Here is a 27,839-nt window from a genome sequence, read left to right as displayed (position 1 = left end):
GTAAGGAGAGAGAGGGAGAGAGAGGGAGAGAGAGAGTGTCCCCATCAACATTGGACAGAAAGAACGCGCCAGTGGACGACAACCTGTCATCACTCAAATTACATGTATGTCAGACAAAAGAAGGTAAAATTACGCCGATTCATTCAAATCATCCGCCAGGTAAACAGACACTGATGAAAAGATCAGCGTTGGTGGAGGAAGCGAAATGAAGAGGGAGACATCAGAACCCCGCCCACCGGCTCGTGACTGACAGCTGGTCTGGGGAGAGAGGGAGTGATAAAGATGGAGAGGAAATTGAGCAAAAAGATTTTATCACTCCAGCAGCCACACGTTGGCCCAACAAAAGGCAGAAAAGTAGCAACACGTGAAACACGGCGTCCCCACCACTTGTTGACTGTCCACGCCACGCTCGCCTGCCTCTGACACCAACACCTGCCCGCCTGGAGAATGGCCTGGAGGTTTGTTTGACTTGAGCGGGCTCACGCAGAGAGGCCATGTTGTTTACTCTGGTACTCTCTTTTCTCTTGCTCTCTTTGTCTGAGTGTGTTGGAGATAAGAGTGCCGGGGCGGCAGCTGAGAGGAGGGGGAGGAGGGGGAGGGGGGGTGATGGGATGCAACTCACCTCACCTCAAAGGTATATCATCTAAACTGAAAACACATTTAGAGAAGAAGAACGGTTCCATTTACACCTGGAACCAAAATGTGTGTGTTCTTGCGATCAGACCAGACAGGTAGCACTTGATCACATGACCATTCAGGTGTAAATGCACCTGAGACGCGCCGAGGACGGAAGGTGGTCTGACATGTTCGGACTGCACTGAGCAGAGGTTGAAATCCAAATACGTCTCCTAATACAAAACAACTCTGAGACCCAAAATACGTCACCGATGCGGTGGAAAGGTCAAGCGTGTCAGATAAGTAGGAAGTGCCTGGCCACAGCTGGAGGTGATGGGGCTGATGGGAGATGCAGTCTCAGAACCCTTCCACTCTTCCCTCATTTGGTGTAGACCTATTTGATCTGAATTACATTTGTGAATTCTCAGTGTACCAGGACAGGTAAACACACACGCACACACGCACGCGTGCGCAGGGGTGTAACATTACTCGCTGTCCTGCGCTAACAGCATTAGTGAGCAGTGGATGTCAGATTTAACCAGACAAATCGAATCACGCTGTCACTTTCACGTCTGATAACAAAGTGAAGGAACACGCAGCAGCAGCAGCAGCACACGTGACCAGAGACGAGACGGACTGACGAGCACGTGGCGCGTCTCACGCCGAGTAAAGGTGTCCAGACAGGACTACAACAAACATGATACATGAAAATAGTCTGAAAATACCTGGATAATGGATGTTTTCTGAAATCACGTCCCACCAACTGTACAGGATTGCTACATCGTGTGCGAGCGGGGACGACCTGCGAATGTTGCGGTGCTTCCAGATGTTCCCAGAGCATTTCAGGGTAACTGGAGTTCGTCTGAGAGGAGCTGCAGAGCGAGAGAGATTCTCACGGATGCTCGACATGTTCCTCGTCTGATATTTGAGTGTTTGGCAACTTTGTTGCTCCTCGTGAGAAAATTCCCAGGAAACAAGAGTGTTTCTGTGCTTCACTGAGAAGAGTTGAAGAAGAACCAACTGTAATCGTACGATCATGTTTAGTGTTGGAGCTCAGTGGGCTTGAAGGCTCTGACAGCTGCTGCTTCTGCTCAGTCTTTATTTCTCTGGAAAAGCAGCAGCGGCGCTCCATTAGAGAGAGAGAGTGTGTGTGTGTGTGTGTGTGTGTGTGTGTGTGTGTGTGTGTGTGTGTGTGTGTGTGCGCGTGTTTTATCTGTTGCTCTTATCTGCGGTCTGCTCACCAGCTGGCTTACACCTGTCCATAGAAACACAAGACACACTGATGGCCTCAGTGTGTTTTAGCGTTTGCTTGTGTGTGTGTGTGTGTGTGTGTGTGTGTGTGTGTGTGTGTGTGTGTGTGTGTGTGTGTGTGTGTGAGAGAGAGACACACAAGGTTTCCATCCAGGTGTCCCCCTCCCAAAATGTTTTGATTTCTCTGAGAGTCAAAAGGTGAAAACGTGTTAGGAAGTTGGGTTTTTTCAAGCGACTGATTAACATTTAACCTGACTTCTGTCAATCACAGCCGAGGACGTGTCTCCTCACCCCCACTGAAAGCTTGTGAGGAGGCGGATGGATGGATGTTACTGTGGGACAGAAGAGACGGAGACGACTGAGAACACAGCACGTCCCTGGCCAACCGATGGTGTCACTGATGAAACAGCCAGCGTGATTTCCTCCTCACTGCCCCCCACATTCAGCTACTCTCACCTGCCAGGCCGGTCACACCTCTGACCAAAGAGGCCGCAAGACCAAAAACACTGCAGTCATCACCAGAACAAGCATTCTTAAGTCCTGAGGGAACCCATGAGATGGAGCAGCAAAGGATGCTAGAGCACAGCGAGGGCTAGGGCGACGAGCACAGGAATGCTCGTAGCAACACAGATGTAAACACAAGTGGCCAGCCATGGAATACTCGTGGCTAGCTTAAGAAGGCTAGTTGATGCCTCCAAATGGAACACGTGAGCTGGTGTTTACAACATGGGAAGTTGGGCAAATTACATGTGAACGTGAACTTTCATAGAGAGTCTACTCATAAATCCGGTTAACACAACCCGACCTGAGGGCAGCAAATCACTAGGAACACTAGTGTCTAGCTTAAAGATGCAAGAGAGTAGCCAAGGAAAGCTTGTGATTATCTATGGAATGTTGGGGATGAGTCTGGGAATACTAGTGACTAGATTATAGCAATGCTAATACCTAGCCTGGGAATGCTAGTGACTAGATTAAAGGAATGCTAGTACCTAGCCTGGGAATGCTAGTGACTAGATTAAAGGAATGCTAGTACCTAGCCTGAGAATGCTAGTGACTAGATTAAAGGAATGCTAGTACCTAGCCTGAGAATGCTAGTGACTAGATTAAAGGAATGCTAGTACCTAGCCTGAGAATGCTATTGACTAGATTAAAGGAATGCTAGTACCTAGCCTGAGAATGCTAGTGACTAGATTAAAGGAATGCTAGTACCTAGCCTGAGAATGCTATTGACTAGATTAAAGGAATGCTAGTACCTAGCCTGAGAATGCTAGTGACGAGATTAAAGGAATGCTCGTACCTAGCCTGGGAATGCTAGTGACTAGATTAAAGGAATGCTAGTACCTAGCCTGGGAATACTAGTGACTAGATTAAAGGAATGCTAGTACCTAGCCTGAGAATGCTAGTGACTAGATTAAAGGAATGCTAGTACCTAGCCTGAGAATGCTATTGACTAGATTAAAGGAATGCTAGTACCTAGCCTGAGAATGCTAGTGACTAGATTAAAGGAATGCTGGTACCTAGCCTGAGAATGCTAGTGACTAGATTACAGGAATGCTAGTACCTAGCCTGGGAATGCTATTGACTAGATTAAAGGAATGCTAGTACCTAGCCTGAGAATGCTATTAAAGGAATGCTAGTACCTAGCCTGAGAATGCTAATGACTAGATTAAAGGAATGCTAGTACCTAGCCTGAGAATGCTATTGACTAGATTAAAGAAATGCTAGTACCTAGCCTGAGAATGCTATTGACTAGATTAAAGGAATGCTAGTACCTAGCCTGGGAATGCTATTGACTAGATTAAAGGAATGCTAGTACCTAGCCTGAGAATGCTATTGACAAGATTAAAGGAATGCTAGTACCTAGCCTGAGAATGCGATTTAATAGATTAAAGGATTGCTAGTACCTAGCCTGGGAATGCTATTGACTAGATTAAAGGAATGCTAGTACCTAGCCTAGGAGTGTTAGTGACTAGATTAAAGGAATGCTAGTACCTAGCCTGGGAATGCAAGTGACTAGATTAAAGGAATGCTAGTACCTAGCCTGGGAATGCTAGTGACTAGATTAAAGGAATGCTAGTACCTAGCCTGGGAATGCAAGTGACTAGATTGAAGGAATGCTAGTACCTAGCCTGGGAATGCAAGTGACTAGTTTAAAGGAATGCTTGTACCTAGCCTAGGAGTGTTAGTGACTAGTTTGAAGGAATGCTAGTACCTAGCCTAGGAGTGTTAGTGACTAGATTAAAGGAATGCTAGTACCTAGCCGAGGAGTGTTAGTGACTAGATTATAGGAATTCTGATCCTAATACCTATTCTTGGAACGCAAATGACCAAATTACAGGTATGCAAGTGAAGAGGTTATTGGAATGCTAGCAGCTAGCATAGGAATGCGATTGGATAGGTTATAGGACCTAGTGGCTGGTCAGACCAGTCTCTGATTCGGCAGGTGAACATCCTGCTGGTGTGAACTGGTACCGTCACTACGAGGGCGCTGAGGCAAAAGTTCTCACTACAAAATCACGTTTGAAACAAGAGTCATCCAATCGTTGACCCTTTGACCCTCAGACATATTTGGAGAGTTGAACACGGAGACCCCTTATCTCCTGCATGGAGAGAAACAGTCTGCTATTTTTGCCATTTTTGTTTTGATCTCCATCGACTGGGGCAGATCTACATTCTACGCATGCTTCTAGGATGACGGAATAGAACTTCTTAAATATGTGCAATTAGGCAGAAATTAACCAGACAGTGTCAGCGGTGGCCACCAGTTGATTTGAATCCTGCTGCTCCGCCACACCAGCACACACGCATGTTGTTTCTGTTTGAAGAAAAAAAAATCTAAAGATGAAAAAACAGTTTCTCAGTTTGGTTTTTATTTTTTTGGACATTTAGCAAAAATACTGCAGAAACATCCAAAGCAGTTTAAGAGCTAAGAGTTACAAAGAATATAAATTAAACTCATGATTGCATTCATTTATAGAGCGGCTGATAAAACTCATTGATTGCTATATTGTCACTTGAGCACGTCGTTCTCACACCGTTTTTTTTTCAGATTTTTTTAATATATTAAGTTAAGAATTTGGCTACGTCATTAAAAAAGCACAAAAGATCACAGGTTTGACCACACAGAACAATAACTTACACAAATAATTCAATAAATACATAAATAAATAGGGAGGAATGAGTTACATATACTGTATAGTGGTAATACAGAAGGCTTTGTGTAAAATTATCAGATAAATAAGAGATCAAAAACAATCAGTTCAGTTTAAGGCAGTTTTACAGCAGGAGTTTCTAATCCAAAGGCATTACCGGCTACGCTAGTTTGTTGTGTTTTTAGGCAACAGCTACTGATCCTGGGATCCACAAGCTAGTTTAAAGCTAATCAGAGTGATGAGATAAGGTCTTGTCAGGCCTGTCAGTTCTGGTCTCGGGCTACAGGTCGTCCCCTCTCTTAGGTCTAGAAGCTAATAGCACTTGTGCAGAGATGCTAGAAAAATAAATTAACAGTCTAATGCTTTTTTGTTGTTGTTATTTGTTTGTTTGTCTGAAACTGTGAAGGATCCTTGAAAGGGGGTCTGCCAACACCCAGGCGCTGCTGATGTGTCCTTGAGCAAGGCACTGACTCCTCCCTGCCAGCCACAGGGGGGCGGGGCCCCTACAATGGGTGCGTGAAAGTACAATTTTCTTACTTGACAGGAGTTACACTGCAAAAGTGACCGTCTGAGGTTGTTTTGGGATAACAGCACGTTGGTGTTCGTGGATGTCAGCCATCTTGCTAAAATATCGGCGATAGTGGCACACCAGTATCAGTGGACGTCAGCCATTTTGTTAAAGTATGGGCCGGCTGATATCTTGTGTCAGTGGCAGGTCTCTTCTTCTCCGCTCCTCGTCTACAACGAGGAAGTAAAGTGTGTAAACAAATGTCTTACAGGTAATGTTTACCTGTGTTTGTCAGGAAGTGACAATCATGTATTCATTCAGATAATATTGATCTCCTCTCGGCCAATCAGACGTGAGAATAGCGGCCTGTCAGGTCTGGTGACTGCAGAGCCAGAACTCCTGGCTCCTGTGTGATTTTGTGCTTTTCTTGGAATCTCAAATTAGAATTTAAAAAAGCAGGAAATGAGATGCAGGAACATTTTCACTTCAGGTGAGTTTTGTTCCGAATATCTGAAAAGAAACTTTATCCCAGCAAAGTGCAACAGCTGATCCGTGGCCGGTGAGACCGGGAGCCCAGTAAAAACCCTTCACGAGGACATTTCTGCAGTGTAACTCGAGGCTGGTGGGGCGGAAGCTCCGGTCCCGGATCAGCAGGCGGGCCGGAGCGGCATCTGCAGCAGGATCACCTGCCGGTTCTCGGACGGGTGGCATTTGTTGATGTGCCTCGTGAGCCCCGGGGAGCTGTAGAAGATGGCGGGGCAGTACTTGCAGGGGTACACCTGTGAGGAATGCAGCAGGCGGATGTGCCGCTCCTGGCTGTCCCGGTTGGAAAAGTTCTCCCCGCAGACCGGACACCGGTGGCCGGTGGAGGCGCTCAGGTTGAGCGGCGCTGCGCTCCGCTCGCAGCCCTGCGCCTCCTTCTCCTCCGCCGGGCTCGGGGAGCCGTGCTGGGCCGCCAGGTGCTTCCGCAGGTATGCCTGACGCTTAAACTTTTTCCCACAGTGATGGCAGTCGTACAGCCCCTCCTCGGAGCCGGACTCGGACGGTCCGGGGCTCGGCGTGTCTCTGTCACTTGAGTCCTTCGCGTCGTCCGGCTTCCCGGGCGCCTTGTCGCCCTCCGGCGCCGGCGCACCGGAGCACGCGCTCTGCGGCTGCTTCGGCTTGTGCCACCGACGGTGCGACGCCAGGTTGGCCGGGCAGCTGAACACCTTGTCGCACTCGGGACACCGGTACTCGACCCGGACTATTCTGGAGCACCTGTGCTGCGCAAGGGCGAAAGGGTCCGCGTACGCCTCCCGGCACAGCTGGCACACGAACTCGCCCAGCTGGATGCTCTCCCCTCCCGGCGGCGGCCCAGGGGGCTTCTGATCCACCGGCGCCTCTTTAATCTTGAGCCCGAGAACCGGAGACGTGGTGACGTCATCCTCAAAGTGCAGTTTCCGGATTGCTTTGGTTTTCTTGGAGGGCGGTTTAGCTTTGCGCTCTGGGTCGCCGGCGGGCCGCTTGGCACCGGGGTTCAGGGTCGCCGCGGCGGATGTGGCGCCGGTGCCTGTACCGGTGCGGCTGCTGTTGCTGGAAGCTATCTTCAGATCCACCGGAGCGAAGAGGTGGTCCGCGGCGGTGAGCGCTGCCGGCGTGGGGAAAGACTCCGCGGACACCGGTGAGCCGAGACTGAAGCGCCGCTCCAGGTAGCCGCGGTCCTGGTCCCGGCTGACGGGTCGGGTGGGGCTGTACAGCGCCTGGTACACCGCCTCCGGGTTCCCGAACTGGACCGGTTTAGCATCCTGCTCTGGAGCCGCGACCGCTGCCTCGCAGGTGAGGAGGAACGGCGGCGGTGTGTGCGCGCGCGCGGAGGAGGATGCGGCGGAGGCAGGAACCGGGTCGGTCTGCTCCACTTCCTCCTCCTCGGACCGAACCCGGTAGGAAACCGGGTTGGACTTCTTGTTCCTTTTCACCAAAAATCCTCTGGGCATGTCGGCGCTGACTGAAGGCACTTGGCCGCGGGGAGGAAGGAGCAGGAGGAGGAGGAATCCGCTCTCAGCTGCCGCGAGACAAAACACATCTGATGCGTATTTTTTTGCGTGGTTTCCTCCCGTTATTGATCCTCCGGTCTCCTCGCGAGCTGCTTCCACCGCGACATAGCTGCACTCTTTTTAAGGCTACATGACGACATTGTCCCCCCGCTACCTCGTCCCCGACCAATCAGAGGCGCTCCAGGTCCCCTGTGGATTTGGGGGTGGTTGTGGTGGTGGTGTAGGGAGGGAGGATCCGCAGATTGCAAAGCAGATGTACCTGAGGGGTTTATTGCCCCCCCCCCCCACACACACACACACACACACACACTCTCTCCTCCGCCTCCTGAGCGTCTCGACCCGGGCACGAGCCGGGAGCCTCCTGCTTTTACGGTCTGATGAGTTTCTTTAGAAATCTACACGTGCCTCCCCGGCTTTATGGGGCTCCTGGGGGGGGGGGGGGGTGCGCATCCAGTTGACCGGTGAGGAGCGAGGTGCTGCTGCGGTTCTAAGAGTGAAAATCAAATCAACTTCGCAACCAAAAAACTGAAAACTCTGGTTCGGTGACGGACGGACTTTTCTCAACTCGAGTGAACGGAAACAGCCGAGGCGCGGTGGCATGCGCGCGCGCTGGCGGGTCGCATGAAACCGTCATTTCACGCATACATGATGAGCAGCGCGAGGACGGCTCGCTGCTTTGCATCACAATGGCCGCGCTTGAGCTACAGACCCGGGAGTGAAAAGGAAATTGCACAGTAGGGGGGGGGGGGGGGGGGGGGGGGCTCAAAAGCAATCTGGCCCCCAGTTACCGTCGGCGCGTGCAGTGCGTAATCAGTGCGCCTTTTTCTTCTGTCTGCAAAATGGGGCAAAAGGAGATTATCTGCCAGTTAAACACCCGAACCCAATTCCTGCAGGTCAGAACTGACCCGGTAGTGACGTCAGTCCACCGTGATGCATGATGGGGGAAAGAGTTTGAAACAAAAAGTGGCTACATTTGACTCCTGGCCAAACCACCAGTAATCAGTCTACAATCAGTAACTGGTCTACTACCAGAAACTGGTCTACCACGAATAACCAGTCTACCACCAGTAACTGGTCTACTACCAGAAACTGGTCTACCAGTCTACCACCAGTAACTGGTCTCCTCCAAGAAACTGGTCTACCACCAGTAACCAGTCTACCACCATGTACAAATGTCTTGAGTCAGTAATGGTGTATAATACCCTGTAACCCCATCGAACCCCGGCTGATCAACCTGGGGTGACCCAGGGTCAGATGTCAACTCTGTCCGTTTTTTCAACACAGCACAACAGAACACAACATCTCTCGGAACACATCAGAGATAGCAGTAGAACATTAGCTCACAAGCAGTAGCACGTTAGCTCACCGGTAGCCTATCAAGCCAAGTTTTCCACATAGTTTGGTCTGATGTCCCTCAGTCTGTATAATAGTAACAATGATGATTCCCCCCCCCCCTGCTGTTTTCACACAGAACTGCAATTCCTAGATAGGAATGCCACCTGCTAGCAAGCAGGCTAATGGGGTGACCTGTTATGCCTTGTTTCAGATGCACTGAAAAAAAAATTGCGATGGATTCCAGAGAAACTGCATGAATAGTGAGAGGTTGAGTTTCAGTGTCTGAAGCAATACAGAGACAGCAAGAGGACCAATAACGCATGCTAGCCTGTTAGCCTTCGCTACACACAGTTCATGCAGCTAACCCCGGAATCCATTGCAAAAATGTCAATTTCTTCATTTCACATGGTGTATATTCCATACTGAAAAAAATGGAAGGAGTTTTAGAAGCCATTGATGTTCTAATAGGAGTGAATCGGCTTCTGGGTGACTCACATGTGGACACGGAGCAACACAGAAACAAAGCCTGAGCTTGTTTTTCCCTGTACATTGTCCGCCATCCATCCCAAACCCAACACAAACGTTACTTTTTTAAACATTCTAAAGGCAAATACCAGACAGAAAGTAGCTGTAAGGAGGAGCTTCACACACACACAGGAGATCCTCGAGGTCTCCAGCAGGAATAAAGGAACTTCCAACAAAGAGACTCAGGATGTAAATGGAGAACTGCTGGTGTCTCATATCTCCTCTCACAGTTGAGGTGGTGCACTTCAATCATGCTGATGAAAATCAGTTGGCAGTCCTGAGATATCAATTAATATCAGTCTCTTTTTGACTCTGGATACCTTGTCTTGATCCCGCTGAACATTTTGACCGACTGCAGGACAAATCAACAACAGACACCTGAGAAAAATCCTTAAAATTCAAAGAGACAATCAAAGCATCCCGAAGGTTTGTCAGACGGCCGTATAAAAGCTGTGAGTAGCAACGTTGGACACCAGCTGTGTTCTCAGCCGGCGGGTCGTTTGTAGGTGCGGACATATGTTGATGTGTGCGGTTATTTTCCTGACAAGCTTCAGCTCTGCCTCATTAGCATACAGCTGTAGAGTGACACCCCCCCCCCCAACCAAAAGCCACACATCCCACTTTCACGGGCAGCCGCTCAGGGCCGTCTGATTGGTCACGCCACTGCAGAGTCAGAGGGCAGAACGACAAGGATAGAAGAGACTCAGCTTCACCTCCCCACACGTCAAGAGACTCCAGCGACTGAAAGGATATTTGATGTTTACGTGCGATGCAAAAGTGTTGACAGTGTCACTGAGGAAATATTGGGGTTTAAATACCATAAAATCTCATTTGTTCAAGAAAAACTAAAGCTGAACTACGTCATACTTTCACAAAAACGTTCCTTACATTCAGTCCCTCAGGTCACACACAGCACTCATCGAGCTCATCGCCTCCATACGTGATTCTGTGTCCGTGTTGACATCCCTGCAGTGCCAGGATGACGCGTACTGAGCATGCTCAATGATCAGAGCACCGCAGGCTGACGCCAGAGCTGGCTACTTCCTGTTAGCCTTCTGCTAACTTGATCAAGAATATTTCTGTATGGCTCTTCTAGATTTTCCAAGCATGATGCCTATGACATCATGCTTCACACTGGTTTTAAGAGATGAATTAAAGATTCGAAGTTTGCAGTGACCTGGATTATGAAATGTTTTCAGCTGACTGGAGCATAAAAGTAGAACTCATAATTGTTTATGTGATAAACAAATCATATGTGAATCTCAATGTCCTGTTTGTTATAAGATGAGAGGTATAAAAAGACATTTAAGGTATTTAGCAAAACTTAAAGAGCAATTCATAAAAGAGAAATGTCCACAAGCTTCATGGACTCATTTTTCCTGAATCCACAATGTTTGCAATTTCATGTCATTCTTTCAAACTGTTGTTTACCTCACACATTCAAACTGCCAACAGCGTTTGTTGAATTATAAAACAATTACTTTAATATTTTTAATTTTATGTTCACTTTGCCGCATCATATCAAATGTTGCTGAAACCAAAACAGAAACTCATCAAATGTTTATGTAGGTGTAGGGTGTGCCAAAACCGAACTTAGTGATGTCACTGATGATGTCACAGCTGTCCCGGGCAGGCAAACATGGGCAGCAGGTTACGGTTGTAGGTCAGGTATCTCACAGCGCTGGCCCTCAGAGCTGCTCGGATATCCTCGTCCTGCTGGCCATCCTCTGTTGTACCTCGCTGCCTCGACTCATCATCCTGCCAGGAGGTGAAAAGAACTCAGTCTGATAGTTTGCTGCACTGGTGTGGTGCTTCTTTCACTCCGATGAAATGACAGATAAACCGACCAACATGTTGAAAAATGCCTCCAACATGCTAACAAAAACCTGCGTCTGAGAGGAATTTGACACCTGACTAGATCTTACACACTGCACCTTTAAATAATCCCCAATTCAACACTGAAAGAAAGAAAGAGGAACCTTTGGTTTGCTGGAGATGATCTGCAGAAGCTCCTGCTCAAAGTCAGAGAATCGGTCGTGGAAAATGGGCAAACACCAGCTCTGCCTGAAGAAACTGCAGCAGAACAACACAATGGTTAGAACAATACAAACACACACACTCACACAGACACACACAGATGATCTGCATGGAAAGGTGAACTCCCAACCTGGGCGAGTTTCAACAGTTAAATATGCTGAAACTCCAGTCCTCAGTGTCTTTAGTATTTTTATGCTAAAAATCAACAAAAGAAAAGTAAAGAATCAACACTATAATTAAGGTATAAAAACAGGAAATTTGGAGGAAGCGGATTTTAGGGGTGGAATATTTCTGTGTGGTGAGAAAGTTTCATATTCATTAAGACTTCAGTCCTGTCGAGATCCAGCACCTTCATCCCCCAGGACCTCCTGTGACTCCGTGTTCCTGTCAGTGAGGGTTCTTCACGGCAACTCAAAATACGACTGTGGAGGCAACGTTCAAACTCTGTCCTCAAACATCTTCTGTCAAATACTGTACAAACTGATGACATCTGCACAATGAAATTACATACAGAAATCAAAGATGCTGTCAGAGGAGAATTCCCATCTCCTCCTGATGGGAACACCAATGGTGGCAGGGCAGCAGCACCAACAGACAAACTTTGCAGGGCAAATTGGTTTTGCTTCACCTCGCAATTTTCACCAGTTTCCTCTCAAATGTTCAATGCAGTCCTGGCAGGCAAACTTCACTTTGGAGAAAAGAGTATTTGATGACTTTTGAGGCTTCTTTCTCGCTCGCATTCATAGCAGCTAAGCTAACTAGCAAGCTTAAAACTAACTCTAACCTAAATTGAAAATCTTACTTATGAAGCTATACTTGAGCAGAACAAAACCATCCACATGACGATCACAGGTGGATGCACAGAGAGAGAAAAGCTTTCTTCATGCTTTGACTCCTCAGGAGGCATCAGAGAGAAAGAGTCGTCCCACGTTCCGCAAACTGGCCCTTTAAATAAAGAAACTGAATGACCCCCAGCCGCCTCCTGGTCAATCAATTATTTTAACTGCCGGTGATGCCCTGTCAGCCTCCACAATGACTTTACGAGTCAGCTGACACGGACTCGGACTCGGCTGCAGGGAGGCTGCAGCTTTGTTCTGGCCTGGACGGCCCACAAAGACAGATTGGGGAGCTGCATAAACAGATTAGGAGGCGGGGGACAATAGCTGTCCATGTCTGGGGGTCATTTGTGTTGAAACCTCAGAAGCAGGTCACCCGCTGTTTGACAAACACACACACACACACACACACGCACACACACTCCAAAGTCACACCAATAAACACACAGACAGCGTGAGGACAAAAGACGCTGGCGGCCTAAATCCCTTCACTCCTCTTACACGTTTCATTGACGTGTGAGGTCACCAGCAATCAGACGTTTGACAACCTGCAGCGTCCTAACAACCTTCTGACTTAAGACTCAACACCACGCCTGACGGATTTTCATAGACAATTGTGCGATGAAAACTTTTCCTATCAGAGCACTGAACAGCAGATTGTTCTGTACGCCTGGACTATCAGCTGAAGCGTTCTCCTGCAGAGGCGAGACACAGGAACAGAAACACTACAACACAGGGACCATCGATCTGGTGAGGCTGGTGGGATGTAAACCAATTTAAACTATCACCTGACTCACCGCTCTGCTGGAAATTGAAATTCTGCTGGTCTGTTACTGCTGCTCTTTTGTCTCTGTTATGAGTCGTCAGTGTAAAATAATCCACTCGTGTCCATGGCATCATCAGTCGGAGCGCTGCTTCATCCCAGTGCTCCCAGTGCTCCCAAGCACTAGACACAAACTAAGAGAATATTAACAACAACTCTGACAGGAGGTCAGGATATGCGGCCATCTTATAAATATTCATGTGTGGCGCCAGCAGGAACACAGCGACTACAACATGTCCTACTGACCCCCACTGGGAATGGGTTTTTCTACACTGGTGTTGTCATCGGCTGCACTGATGGTCCCTGTTGATTTATCCCTACAGTGTTCATGCTGCTTCATGTGTTGATGTCAGGGTGGTGCTGCTTCATCCTGGCCTGAGGGCTTCAGTGGCTCACTCTCGCCTCTGAAGGTATGAAGTGGTATGACAGGACGGAGCAGCTCCAGCCGGTTGGCACGCTGTCTTTAGCAACTCTCTCTTCAACTTGATGCCTGTGACACAACTTTACAAGTTCTCACTGTCAGCTCCTCCCACCCCCAATCAAACCCTAAGGTGGGCTCGCTGCCCTCAAAAGTTAACGTTCAAAATGAAAGAAGGTAAATTCATTGACAGGTCCGGCCCTGAAGTGACTTTTTAAACTTAAGCAGATAAAAAGCACCCTCAAGTCCTTCATAAAGACACTTTTACTGGTTACATGTGTGGGGTGGATGGATGCGGATGTTCACCCTCTGGAGAGTTCTGTGCTCGAGTAGCAAAGTTCCCTCACCTGTACAGGTCAAGGATGCGTCCCTGGTTGTAGCGGGACACCAGCAGACCCAGGAGCTGCTCGTGTTTCCCGTACAGACTCAGGTAGTTGGAGACGGGGAGAGGCTCCAGGGACAGGCAGACCAGCGTCTCCACCAGCTCATTACAGTCCAGATGCAAGCAGAAGTAGTTTCCAGTGTCCACTCCTCCGGTCACAATACCTCCGTCCTGTTACCCGAGGGAGGATCTGATCAGGTGTCTCAGGTTTGATCTCCAGAATAGTTTCTAAACATGTTTGTTCATGGCAATGCAAGCGCACGCACCTGCTCGAGTGGAAGTGAATCCTCCCCAGGGGTGTCTGTGCTACTTACCTGTCTAACAGGAGGGGCGTCCAGGTTGGTGGCCGATGGCTTGGTGACGTGCAGGAAGTTATGTCCTCCTGGCAGCGTGCCACCTGATGATGCACCAGATACGAGCCATGAGATGAGGCGCGGGTACTTGCCTGCTAGCTCAGTCACCTGGGTTGATTCCCATGCTGGCTCAGGAAATCAACCCAGACAGAATGGTTTGATCTGTTCCGTCTGCCAGCCTGCATGCGTCTCTGGTGTGTGGCCCCTGGTGCAAGGGGGCGTGAGGCATATTCACCTCATGCAGATGCCGACTTCCTCACAACATTCATCATTTCACCAGAAACATATAAACATGAGAAACTCTGACATGCCTTTCACATGCAGCTAAAAGTATGAAGAAGTTGAAAGTGGTCGAAGAGCTCACAGAGGAATAATAACTCAAGTTTAGGATCTCATTAATGTCAATTCTGTGGAAGGATTCACATTAATAATTAGGAGAAAAAGCTCAGCTCAAACTGCATGGCAGTCCCTCTCACTAAAGAGGTGCTTTTATCATTTTATCAAGTGAAAATATTCCAGGCAGATTCGTGTCAGAGCTGAAACATGCAGCAGCGGTGGTGTGAGGAGCAGATACAACATCCTCCCACACAGGAAAGCAGAGGCCAGTTCATCAACTCAGATAGCAGGCGGTGATGTGGCATCTGTGCTCTGACACATTCAAAAGTTTGTGTGCGTTTCATTCCTGTGAGAGGGGTGATGCAGAGCGGCTGTGTTTGTGCAACCTGCGAGCGTCCTTGGTTCGTCCGCCAATACACAGCAGCAAAACACGCCATTGTAATGCTCTGTTCTGCTTTGAGCGTCCGTCACAATAACATCAGCCGCGGTTTAGGTGGGTGAAATACTGGAAAATGCTCTACACAAACATAAGGAAACACATTAGCAGAGCGAATTCTCCCAGATGACAGCAGACTAAAGCTGTGATGGACGGGGAGAAGGACACATCTGTCCTGGTGAGCGGACAGACCCTGAACACACAATGAGAGCTGCTGATGAACGTGAAGGAATTCAAGGCTCGTGGGTACAAAGCAGTGAAGAATGAAAGATGCCTGTTTAATGACAATTAGAACATTCTACAAACAGCGAGGAGACGCAGGGTTCCTGATCTAAACGAGTTGCTGTATTTTTTATCGACTGACAGCTCAATGAACTTGAAATCAGCACAAAAGATGAGTGTTTAACTGCTTCTTCGCCCTCATGGGGACTGACGGCTCGCTCCAGCTAAAACGGCCAGAGACGTCTGATTACAAACTCTCCAGGTCATCTTTATCCAGCCACATGATCAGGAATCCACCAACACATGGACTCTGTGCTTGCTTACGCCAGCACCCAGCACGAATCAGCCGGTGCAGTCGTTTGAGCCAACTTGCTGGCGTTTGTCTGTGCTTCTTCACAGTTGCCCAAAACTACAGGTAAGAATTCATTTATTTCAGAATTTATTCGTGATACAAACTCGCATGATGATTTAGCTACTTTGCAATTAATGTGATCCTTTCCTTGCTGCTGTCATGGGCCCAGTTTTTTTGATGCCGTTTGTCAGCAGAAGAAACCAAAAGCTGCGAGTCTGAAGTTCTCCTGACTTAGACGAGAGGTGGAGCTTTGCCCAAGGAAGTACCACATGGTGGCAACAGGAAATGACATTTACACTTGGCAAAGCTCTGCCAGCACCGCCTCTCTCACTCTCCTACGTAATAGCAGAGTTATTAAAAACTTACGACCAGCAAAGGGAACCCTTGCCTTGGATCGTCGGCTGCTTGTAGAGCGGCACAAGATAATCCACTTCAGGTGTGGACTTGTCACTGGGCTCTCCTGTCGGGTCAAAGAGCAGCAGCAACATGGCTGCCAGGTCCTGGCCCACTTCCTTAGAGTTGAAGTTGGCATGTGACCACTCATCGGAGCGATAGCAGCGGGAGAACTTAGTGAGTGGTCCGGCACCATAAATGGATGAATCATTGGTGTGAAAAGTGGCGTCTATGACTAATCGTCTGTCAAAAACCAGGAAGGAGTTGTTGATGCTCTTGAAAGCGTCGTAGTCGACCCCTTCATTGGAGAGGTTGATGAACACCTGGAGGGACAAATGAAACATCTGGAGGTGATTTCAGGACGAGAATCGATGTAAAACGTCTTAACAATAAACCACACTCATCGCAGTGTCTCTGCTCCTGCCCTCGCCGTTGTCTGAGGGAGGTTTTCTTTTTGTGACACAATGATTTCAATCATACATTTTCTCTTTCACGTTCTCACTAACAGGAGTCTTGAGCTCACAGAGATGTTTTTCCCCTCCTGCGTCACTTCTGTTTGGCCCCAAAATGCAGACTGAGCTTGAATCCTTTTAATCTTCAGATAAAGTCAAGTAAAGTGGATTACTGATCACCAGCTCCATGAAGAAAGCGTGGATTATCGTGCACGATGACCTGCAGCGTTTGCTCTGTGTGGGATTTTAAACATGGCTGGTTCTTTCTGCATTATGGAGTCACAAAGACGTAACGCAGCAGGAAAAAAACTCCACCTCCTGACTGTTGAGCTCGATTAGAACAGCGAGGCCGCAATCGAGGTGGAGATATGAATCATGGTTACAGGAAGTTTTCACGTAAACTAAACACGTGTTAAAATTCAGAATTCAGAAAAACAATTGTGTTGTGTGCCTGAGGCCTGATGAATACATTTCCCTCCTCACAAAAAAATTGCAATTTGAATTTATTCCTGGATAGTGTGTTCCATCCTATCTTGGACTAGAATGAACAAGATGTCAGAATCTTGCTGTCTGAAACAATGAAAATGGGAAACACACCAAATTCTTTCGTGGTTGACAAACACTGAGCGCTTCCAGGAGGGAAATTGGCCTCCAAGCAAGCCTGCCACTCCTTGGCCAGGAACCCACAATTGTTTGGATATCATTTTCTTTTTTAGAAAATAATAATTAGCTGGATAAGCTGTGAAATCACCCGGTGGATTTTGGAATTCACTAGAAATTGTACTCACTCCACACTGCAGATGGAGGGGCTCTATGTCAGTGGTGGTGAAGGAGGCTGATGTGAGAAGATCGGGGTTTTCGCCGTGGTTCATCTGAGCCAGCAGGCAGTTATGGTGGACCTGGACTTTGGCCATCTTCATGGCTGTGATCACGGCCCTCCCCACAGCTGGGTCGCTGAAGCAGGAGACGCTGGGCTCACCAGGTGGAAGCACCAGGTGGATACGAGAACCCTGGATGCCGAGACAGAGCAAAGTCTCCACAGTGGTGTACACGTCAACGCTGTTGCCGTAGACGATGGCGTTATCTGGAGAGCCACGAGGAAGAGACCATCAGCATGGCGGAGACGATGTCCCCGAATCTGTGAGGCACACTTTCAGAAAAGGAGTAGCAAATATCTAGAACTCAGGCTGAAAGATTTGGGGAAAAATATTTCCAATATTCTCATGTCTCAATAAGAGGGAATCTTTATTCACATTAAAAAAAACCTTCACCATTAAAACACGGTGACTATCAGACGGAACAAAGGAAACACATCCGAGGCTTCGGCACATTCTGACACGACTGAACAAAACGTTCAGCTCGTCTGATGTTGAGGGGGAAAGGAATCACCTCATCAGTTGTGTTGCCTTCACAGACATCTGAGGAGAAAACAGCTGTAATTATCTAGAATACTTCAGGGGAGTACAATTACATACGTCTTTTTCATGTAATACTGCTGTTCATTCATGTATTAAAGACAGAAGTTTGAAGGTTCAGGAGTGCAGCAGGAGCTGTGGATGGTCTCTGTCCATGGTGCTGAATGAGAGCGCCACTGCTGCCTGAACCAAGCCAAGCTCCTCTGATGTCATCCCTACCTCTGTTCACGCGCTCCGCGGCAAAAAGGACTGCATAATTTTATTAATAAAGGAATGAATTGACAAACCCCTTCGATCCTGAGCGCTGATTATTGGATTCACTTCCTTCCTGTGTTGTTACCAGGGTTCGTTCGCATTTGTACGAACAAATCTCCACTACATCGACGTTTCATAACCACAACTTCTCAAAATAAAAATATGAATCATGGCAAAGTGTACCAACGTTCATTCAACAAAATCACTGAAAACCTTCCTGGTTTGAGAAGACATGGAAGTGTGCTTGAGTAAATTCCTGTAAATTGCTATTTTCAAATCCCGTGACATCTCCAGATTTTTCATGACTGGAAGAAATCTGTGTAAAAAGTGCTTGATATGGAAATAAACATTTTATCTACAAGAGTCTGCTGTTCTAATTTGCATTTATTAATGATTTTCTTTTGTGACTGGGATGAACTCATTAGTATGTACAAAAAAACACTCAAGCTCAATGCACAATTCCTTCAGAGAGCAGATTAATTTTGCTTAATGGCGCTGTGTGTTTTTCTCCTGCTCTGAAACGCCGGCTCTCAGAAACTGATATGATAATGGCGGATGGATGGAAGAGGCCGACCCGATTCACAGACATGAAAGATTTCTCTGCAGCTAATTAGCTACTAATTATACCACAGCACTTCAGCACTAACTGGCTGAGTAATGACATACTACTGCCGATTAATTTTAGGGGCTGTGTGTGTGTGTGTGTGTGTGTGTGTGTGTGTGTGTGTGTGTGTGTGTGTGTGTGCATGCGTTTGCGTGCATGTGTGTGGAGGCAGGGTGGGGGGACATTTACCCTTCTGCTCCATGAAGTTGGCACATAGCCAGCGGCGAGCTGCCATGCAGTCGTGGAGGTCATTGAGGCTGAAGAGGTTTGACGGTATGGGCCCAGTGTATCTGAGGGGAGTGGGCGGAGCCTGTAGCTGGCCAGCTGTGACAGGCTGGCTCAGGTCAACGTCGGTGGGACAAGGCACCTGTGGCATGACGTGATGAAATAATTTTACCAGATTTAGAAGAAACAGTCCAAGTTAAACATCAGTATCAGAGAAGGTTAGCTAATAGCTGAGGTCAAGGCTGCTGGACACCTCATGAGTACTCGCAGCAGTTACACTTTCACACACTCCCAATCCTGGTACTTTTCAAACTTTGAACCCTGAGTAGGAGAAGAAGGACGTTAGGAGTGAAACTGTCTGAGCTCATGTCTGGAAGCAGACCGTCTCACCTGGTACTGCAGGCCTGTACAGAGGACGAGGTGGTCGTAAGGAACCCTACCACCGTCAGACAAAAGGACGTGTTTGGTCGTCCTGTCGATGGCCACCATCTTCCCGGTGATGACACTGACGCAGGAGTGCAGAGGGAGCTGGGCCAAGTCTCTGCTGCTGTACGCATGACTGGAGGAGACAAAGCACCCTGCTGGAAACCTTTGTTTTCAAGCTAGTTTTGGAGCATTAGCATGAGGTATATTTGTAGTTCAACAGGAAGTTAGCATGTCAGCAATGAGTCATATTTTGTAGTGCAACAGGAAGTTAGCATGTCAGGGATGAGCTGTACTTGTTAATCACGACCACCGACCTCAACAGGACAGCGGGACATAAAGAGAAGTAGAAGAAGACGTTCGCAGTGTGGTTCGCTACCTCAGACTTTATTCAGGCGTTCATCAAAAACTCCCCGATAGAAACTCATTTCCTAGCATTGGGACTTCTTGCTGTGCAACTCTATTGATTTCTACATCAAACTTTCATTTAAGGCCATCCTAACATCCTCTGTCCTCCTGTATGTGTCATACATAAATCATATTCAGACGTGTTCCTAACTCCTCTTCTTCTCCCCTCATCCCAGATCCTGGTGCTGCTGGAGGAGGCTCCAGACCTGAAGAGGCTCCAGCTGCCACCCGTAGCTCCACCTGCTCACGTCCCCGTCTGTCCATCAGTCTCTCCTCCTTTCTCTCTCTCTTTATCTCTGTCCCTCTCTCTCCCTCTGTCTTCCTCCATTCTCTGTCTTTGTCTCTGTCCATCAGTCTCTCCTCCTCTCTCTCTCTTTATCTCTGTCCCTCTCTTTCCTTCTGCATATCTGTCTTCCTCCATTCTCTGTCTTTGTCTCTGTCCATCAGTCTCTCTTCCTTTCTCTCCTCCTTTCTCTCTATCCCTCTCTCTCCTTCTGTCTCTCTGTCTTCCTCCATTCTCTGTCTTTGTCTCTGTCCTGCTCTCCTGCTCTCTCTCCGTCCCCACTGATCCTGGATCTGCTCCACCTTCCTGCTGGTAAAGGAAGGTTCTGGTGGCTGCTGTTGCAGGATGTGCTGCTGATGGAGAATTGTTGGGTGGAGGTTCATTGAAGAAGGGAGGTGCTGGACCTGCTCTACCTGTAAAGTGTCCTGAGATAACTTTTGTTGTGATTTGGCGCTCTAGAAATCAGACTGACTTGACTAACAGACCAGTACAGTTAATAACGCTCTCATTCGCGTCAACTTGTGCTGAGAAATGTTACCGGTCACAGCCTTTCATGCCACGCCGTGACATCCAATGTACTGTTACACCGTTCAATGTCAAACGCCACAACATGATTTCATCCATCCTCTCACCTTGTGGACAGAAATCCAGCGTCCTTTTCATCGTAGTCGCCAGGGAAACCGTGTGTGGAGATGAGGCTCAGGTTGTTGAAGCTCATGTGAGGGCTAGAGAAGAAACAACACTGGAAAACCTGAGAGCTTAATCCAGAGAATCCAGTGAACACAGGGAAGTCTGGATGAGTATTGATCTGAAGGTCTCACGAGGTGAGGCAATCTTAACGTACAGATGCACAGATTGCATGGAAACAGCCAGAGACAAAGATGTGATTTATCATGCTGGACCCTTCTAATAAGTCCAACTGTGGTAAAACTGAGTCCTGCGAGTGAGAAAGTGAAATCAGAGCCGAGTCCACGTTTGAGGACTTCTCAGGAGGAAGTGCCTTGCCAGAAAAATCCTTTACAACCTCTGAACTGCGGTGTGTTTACGGTCCACGTCATAAACCGTCTTTTGTTATGCAAATGATGACTTTTGTGGTGGCCCGCAGGACATTACACTGCTGATAACAGCTCCTACGTTCAGGGGACACCTCAGACAGTGTCCGGCCTTATCGCACCGACGCCTCTGATCACCACCTGCTCGCTTCTTATCTCAACTTCCTGCTAAATTACAGATCTACAGAAACAGATGCCCAAATCCTGGTCGAGCGACTGGATAACAGGATGGTACTGTTATATTAAAGCAATTATTCACCCACAAAGTGTGTTTTGCGTGTAAAGTACTCACAAATAGGTGTTTTTCTCTCCTATTTGTGAAAATAGAATGCAGAAAGAGGCTGCCATGTATATTTAGCTTGAAACTAATGACAATGAACAAGAGGTGGATTATACCACGCCGCTCTTCGTAAAGGGTTATTCAATGGCCATCGCTGTTTCATGGACCATCTTCATGACACATAGGCGTGACTACTTGAAGGCCTAAAACCCTTTCAGGAGGAGGAATCACTTCCAACACAAGTCGGACGGAGCATTCGTGGTTTACATGTACAGGGAAGCTTCCTGCGATTTGCCACAACACTTTAACTGTTGTATCTTCAGGGTCACAGGATGATCGTTGCGCTTGAAGCCATGTCGTGATGCTCCGGGGTTTGTCAGGTGAAACTTCCTGGATGATACGAGTGCACACGGCTGTCCTGTCATTTCATCTGTAAAAGACTGCCCAGGGAAACTTCTAGAAAACACATGAACAACCTCAACATCCTCTGTGGTCGTACTCCCTTGTGAGCCACGGCCTCACGTCACACACACAAACACTTCAAAACTCCTACACAAATGCATTCTACAAGGCTAACGAGTTCGAGGGCTCGTTCCTGTGGGTTCTGCTGTCATTACCTCACAGTAACTCATTATCAGTTCAATGAAACTAGGACTTCAGAGCTTGCAACAGAAGGAGTTCCCTGCACGTTTAATGTTATTAATCTTGTTCACTTATATCTATTTCTTTTCTTCACGTTAAGAGCAGCGAAATAATCCCATCACAAGGGTGTTGAGGATTTGTATCCTATATAATCTGCAGAGTTTAGAGATTAAGCTGCTGTTTACAGACGTATCCTATAGAAATCATGAGTTTGTCGACTGGGTGTCATCGGCGGTTTGATCCGTGTTTCTGATGTGAACAACAACAATGACAACAGTCAAACTTTCCTTGTTACTCGGTGCCAGAAGGTGGATTTATGCAGCAGCGGGCAGGCATTAACGCCCATTATTGGTGTCTGGATGCAAATGAATTGGTGGCTCTGGATTTGTTCTGTTATCAGCCGGTGACAGACGGCTGTGGTGACCCTGCAGCCTGACCGCGGTGAGCAGAGGGCCGAGCCGCCGCAGAGCTCTTTATCTGTCTGACCCCGTCCCAGCCAGTAATGGGGTTGGGGGGTGGCGCTGGTGCTGCTGGGCTGGAATCAATGAGCACATGGAAAGCTGCGTAGGGGTGGAGTAGGTTAGGAGGGGGTTTGGACGTTTGGGCAGGGCTGATAAGGGGGGCACCAGCAGGCTGAAACTGACCCATCATTCACCCTCTCAATGCGTCGCCGCCTCGCCATTAGTTCAGCGGACACTAACTGCCTCATTAGTCAACTCATTAGTGACAGCAAACACAGATCGCTGCAGCAGATCCCTGACGGGGGAAACGCTGGAGTGGCTAATTAAAGGGGCCAGTGCTGGCCCTGCTGAATGCCAGGCCTCAGACAGCTGCGTGCACCCGCCCTGCCGCTGCCGCTGTGCCAGCCTCGCGGGCGCTGTGAGCACTCCACCACGGTTGCCTGGCAGCTATCGGCTGACTCTGAATCAGCAGCCCTGCACCTCTTATTATTTGTCGGAGCCGTTAATCTCACAAAGCAAAGACGAGGGCAAACATGTAAGACAGCTGACCTGGAGTCAAGTGACATTTCCACAGATTGGATTCCTGGAATCAAGAACGATAAAGGATGGAAAGAGAAGCTTCATGGTGGAGGTTGAGATCCATTCCTCTCCACACACATCAGTGAATACGGACACATGGTGGCAATGTTCTACATCAACCAATTAAATCAAATCTATGAATACGCATTTTCTATGTAAACAGCATTTTTAACCACTTTAACCTAAATAAGGTCGTAGAGTCAGCAATGATCGGATCAGGACGAGCAGAGGTCTCCTCTGAGTCACATGATCAAAGTGGGTTGCTGACAGTGCTCAGCTTTTTGCATCACGTATGTCAACCATCTTCAGGATGCTGGTCCAGCTTTCAGTGAGTGGAACAACTCCTCTAAGCAGGACAGTTTGCATAATTAGTCAAAAACAACAGCAACGACCTCCCAACACACCACAGAGCTGCATGACAGAATCACTTCGGGTTCAATTCTCGTCTCCAACGTAGAACCTCTTCGCTGATTAGTCGGACTTCCTGTGTGGGATGTGGACGTCTGTCAGAAACTCTTTGAAACACCGTGACTGAAACATTGTCATACGAACAATCAGGTCAGCATTCAGAATATTGCTCTTCAGTGCATGTGTTCAACACTCAATATTCCTTCAGCATATTTTGATGCCCAATGACACAAACAAAGGCCGCTCTGCATTTCTCATTGGGAGACGACTCTTCTTCTACTCTTCAGACGGTTTGTTGAACATTTGTTCAACAATTAAAGGGAAACACACCTACGGTAGTAATTTACACACCTGGAGAAGGAACTTGATTCTTATGGGCTGCATGTTGCAGTGGGATTCCTAATTGTCACTTCTGACATTTCCAGATGAACACGTAGACTGAGATAAAAGCATCTGTTTCTGGTTCAGTCTTGTTACTAAAGCAGGAGACAATCGTGTGTTCATTGTTCTCACGAGATTTGTTGGCCCCTCAGAACGAGGCACAGACCGACATCTTCTTAAAACAACTGCCCAAGTTATTTTTTGACAACATCTTTTTTTACCTAAATCAACTCCTTATGATGTTATGTTTTCTGGGGGTTTTTTGTGTCTTCTGAAAAACTTTACAAAAATGACTTCGGTGATTATTTTAAGAAGGCAACAACGTGCAATACACAGATGGTGACAGGTGTCGGGGGCTTATAGGGGGCCAGCCCCCAATCTTGGCCCCAGGGCCTCCATTCAGCTTAATGTGGCCATGAATACAGAGGAAACATTACAACATTTTTGGATCCTACAGACTCACCAGAAGCAAAGCACCTCAAGGAAAGATAATCCAGTGTCCGACGCCCCCACGACAACAATCCTGGCGTTAATGGTGACCTTTGGCTCCACAGTTAACTTTCGGCTGATGAGGCTGAGAGCAAACGGTGGCTGAGAGAGAGACAGAACACAATCCGTCAAATTTATTCCTAGAAAAACAAACTGGAGGGCACTCGCAGTCCTAAAATATTATGGAACTAGTTCCTAGTGCTCACGATCAAACCAACAGAACCATCACACGTCCAGTTTCTCTCCACGTGAGTTTCACAGGTGAAGCAGGAACCAGCTTTCATCAAGGGTCCCAGTATCCAGCAAAAGGACATAACAGTTAAAAAAAAGCCTTCATGGTTTCGTAGATACTTGAGCAGCATTGAACCCATATTTGTTCCTTTCCATCCAACTGAAAAGAACAAGGAAGGACGCTCACTCTCAATAACATGTCAAAGTAATTTCTTGATGAAATTCCTACTCAAACACGATATGCTAATGGTTAGCACTGTCACTTTCTGGTGAAATCGTCCCATGAAATGGTTCAGACTGTCATTAAAAAGATGACCCAACCAGGAATGGTACCTTTAAAAATTGAAATGTGACATTGTGCTTTTACAGTTTTTGAACTGATGGTCAAACGTAACTGACATGAGCAACTTTTCACCGGAGTGAGGAAGGAACCTGCAGCCTGATAGGGTGGAGAAAATTTATGGACTCGAGGCAGAGGCGACACACCTGCCAAGAGATTCCAAACTATGATGATTGTTTTCTGTACAAATAAGCCCTTAAAACACCTTTATCAACACAATATTTGCAGTCGCACGCTGCTGCTGTGGAGAACAAGTGCTGGTTTCTGTACAAAAACCCCATGTAGGCAAACAAAATGCCGACATGCATTTGCGTGAATACTGCAGGAATCAACCAGATGAGGTATTCAGATGAACAATTTCTCATCTGCATGTGCAGCGGAGCAGGTGCAGCACGCCTCGTCTCACCTGTCCTCAACACATCGACCGTGGCGGCGGTGTGTAATATGATGCTGTACTAACAGAGAGAACAGGTGCTTTCAGTTTAATTAATCATTGGGAGACGGAGACAACGCTCTTATCTGCACGGCAGCCTGGAAAATCACGGCGGCTGTGTTGCCGAGGTGAAGAGGGCAGCATGGGTTTGATGGAGTGGAATGGAAGTGTACACAGTGCCACGGATTTAACGGCGCTCCTGCATGGTAAATATTTTAAGTACATGAGAATAAAATAAATCGCAGCAACATTAGGAGGCTACAAAGATTTAAGACACATTTTTTGAAAGCTAAAAGCGGAATTATTGTCCTGCTGGTACAAAAAGACAAATCTGCTTTCAAAGAGACAAAAAACCTCTGTTTTTCTGTCTGTTATATAAAGTGGGTTCAACGTCACGTCAACATACTTCCCTGCTTTCATTTCATCAAGTAGCTTCAGATATTTTCTTCTATGAGTCCCAAGTAATTCCTCTTAAACCGAGTCAATACATGATAACAGTTAAGCCACGACTGTGAGCTCCTGCGGGTTCCACCAAATATCTAACCAGTGAACCTGAAGCGACGCTTCACCCACAGAGTATTTTGTCCTTGAAGTGGTCACTGTCCTAAAGCCATGAGTTTACGAACACTCCAGACCATCATCCAGAATAATCCACATCTCTTTAATCCAGACGCGTGATCACTAATCCAGAGACACTTTGATTGGAGATGAAAACAAACAAAAACAACAACACTTGAGACACTGGAGAGTTTGTAAAGAGACGTTTTTTTGGACAGTTTAGCTGTTAGCCGTCAGTCTCAACTAGCTTCAAGCTAAATATACGTGGCTGGCTCTTCCTGCTTTCTGGAGTAAAAAAGTGGTAATGCAAGAGGGAAAAACACCGTAGTGAGATGAAAACACCTTATAGTCAGTAGAAAATACACTTTACTGCTTAAATATCTCTTTCTCTTTTGGTTTCTTTCTTCAATGAAGAGAACAAAAATACGTCATTCTTCAACTCACCTGTGAGGGCGCTCCACGGCATCCCAGCAGACCACCAACAACCAGAAGTCAGTTCTGTTCAGCTCCGTTTAACCACAAGACACTTGTGATACCAACTAAATCCCCATTGTAAAATCATCACTGATCTGTTGAACCCACTTCAGACACAACACATCTAAAACGCATCTGAATGTGCTGCAGCTTTGTCAGCGTGCATTCTAACATCTAGACCTTTACAATCTTGTTTTTTCCTGACAGTCAACAATATGAAACCATTTAATCCAGCAGGATTATGCAGGTTCATCTACTTCTGGGAGTCAGATGGGAAAAACCCGTGAAGTCATACTGCTCTGCGCCCCTGCTCATTGGTATTTATGGACTTTTTACACAGCGCCATCTAGTGGTGACACCATCACTCCACCAGGCCCACCTGCTCCTCTGTGATCTGCCTGGATGGTACGTTGTCTCCAAGCTCCTCCAGCGGGTAGATGATCTGGCGTCGCGGGCGCACGGGGACGCCGCACTTGAGGACAGAATCCAGATGACTGATGCAGGAATTCTGAGTGCAGAAGAAGAGGTCACAGTTTCGTTAGGGTTACAAGGAGGGGTTGACCATGATAGTGATGAGGTGACGAGGTTACGCCACTGACGGTGATGAAGGAAAACCACCAGCCTGCCTGCACTGAGCTGATTCTCCGCTTCTCCTCTGCTATTATGCTATTTGCGTGTCATCATCTCCCAATCTGGTCCTTGTTTGTGGAAGATAATTAGCAGAGGATGTGGAAGCTTCTACATGTTGAGGAAATGTCTTATTATGGAGTGGAGAGGTGGAGCTGGCAGCACCGTCGGCACCTGCTGCCCCGACCGTGGGGACGGCAGGCGGCTGGTGGCACAACTCTGCAAGAAATGGCACCAAGAAGCGTCTGATTCACCCAACAGCCACAGGAAGGACTGACGGTTTTGTCCTCCGCTTGAACCGGGAACTGGGACGTTTATTACAACGACTGCAAATGAGCAGTTGAGAAATTTGTGGAATTTGAAAAATCTTCCAGCTCCTTCATGAAAATGTAACGTGTAAATTTATAGGACTGTTTGTTCCATAGGTTTATTCTGGGTTTGTTTGTGTGTGTGTTGGCAGGATAAAAGATGTGGATGCACCTGAATGAAGTTTGGCAGGATGATAGAATTAAAGTCATAGAAAAAAATCATGAAGATGTTGGAACGGATCTGAAGCTCTGGAGGGGCCACACACACCTTTCATTTAGGCCTCCAGGTGTAACTTGTTCTCTCTATTCGGGCATTTCATCATTTTTGTATCCATTTTGTCTTGAAGCCACAATCATTTAAAGAGAAGGGAAATGTTACAACTTGTAAATTATATCATTTGTCATTGAAAGGAAGCTGTAAAAACAGTGTATTGTTGATGTTTCAACTTAGGTATTAATTTTTTACAATTTTTGTAATATATAATACTTCCTTCTGACTCATAA

At 47.3% G+C, this 27,839-nt stretch overlaps 2 protein-coding genes across 8 annotated transcripts in view; both read right to left on the bottom strand.

Annotated features, from left to right (window-relative positions):
- The window catches only part of cfap61 (cilia and flagella associated protein 61), a 39,853-nt gene that overhangs the window by 1,369 nt on the left and 10,645 nt on the right, over positions 1 to 27,839 (bottom strand). For 3 of the 7 annotated variants that reach the window (XM_086188740.1, XM_086188741.1, XM_086188742.1), the window contains exons 15-25: positions 26,780 to 26,908; positions 24,339 to 24,466; positions 20,705 to 20,797; positions 19,349 to 19,517; positions 18,923 to 19,100; positions 17,248 to 17,543; positions 16,003 to 16,330; positions 14,230 to 14,312; positions 13,881 to 14,086; positions 11,399 to 11,492; positions 11,013 to 11,177 (exon numbers count right to left, since the gene is read on the bottom strand). In XM_086188740.1, the coding sequence (XP_086044866.1) occupies positions 11,034 to 11,177; positions 11,399 to 11,492; positions 13,881 to 14,086; positions 14,230 to 14,312; positions 16,003 to 16,330; positions 17,248 to 17,543; positions 18,923 to 19,100; positions 19,349 to 19,517; positions 20,705 to 20,797; positions 24,339 to 24,466; positions 26,780 to 26,908 (1,848 nt within the window). In that variant the 3' untranslated portion in view covers positions 11,013 to 11,033. Of the gene's footprint in view, positions 1 to 10,892; positions 11,178 to 11,398; positions 11,493 to 13,880; positions 14,087 to 14,229; positions 14,313 to 16,002; positions 16,331 to 17,247; positions 17,544 to 18,922; positions 19,101 to 19,348; positions 19,518 to 20,704; positions 20,798 to 24,338; positions 24,467 to 26,779; positions 26,909 to 27,839 lie in introns of those variants that run through there. The other 4 variants (XM_086188746.1, XM_086188739.1, XM_086188743.1 and 1 more) reach the window with 4 other exon arrangements.
- Positions 4,738 to 7,754, bottom strand: insm1a (insulinoma-associated 1a). Its single transcript, XM_086189302.1, has one exon. It carries the CDS (start codon positions 7,497 to 7,499, stop codon positions 6,174 to 6,176), a length of 1,326 nt encoding a protein of 441 aa, XP_086045428.1. The 5' UTR covers positions 7,500 to 7,754; the 3' UTR covers positions 4,738 to 6,173.

Source organism: Aulostomus chinensis, chromosome 20 (assembly GCF_037954235.1).
Source record: "Aulostomus chinensis isolate RoL2024-O1b breed Wild chromosome 20, RoL_Achi_v1.0, whole genome shotgun sequence".
Taxonomy (NCBI): Eukaryota; Metazoa; Chordata; class Actinopteri; order Syngnathiformes; family Aulostomidae; genus Aulostomus; species Aulostomus chinensis.
Note: the sequence above shows the minus strand (reverse complement) of the source record. Positions and strands in the feature narration are given on the sequence as shown.

Coding starts and splice junctions, on each gene's coding strand:
- insm1a (XM_086189302.1), bottom strand. CDS start 7,499: ATGCCCAGAGGATTTTTGGTGAAAAGGAACAAGAAGTCCAACCCGGTT.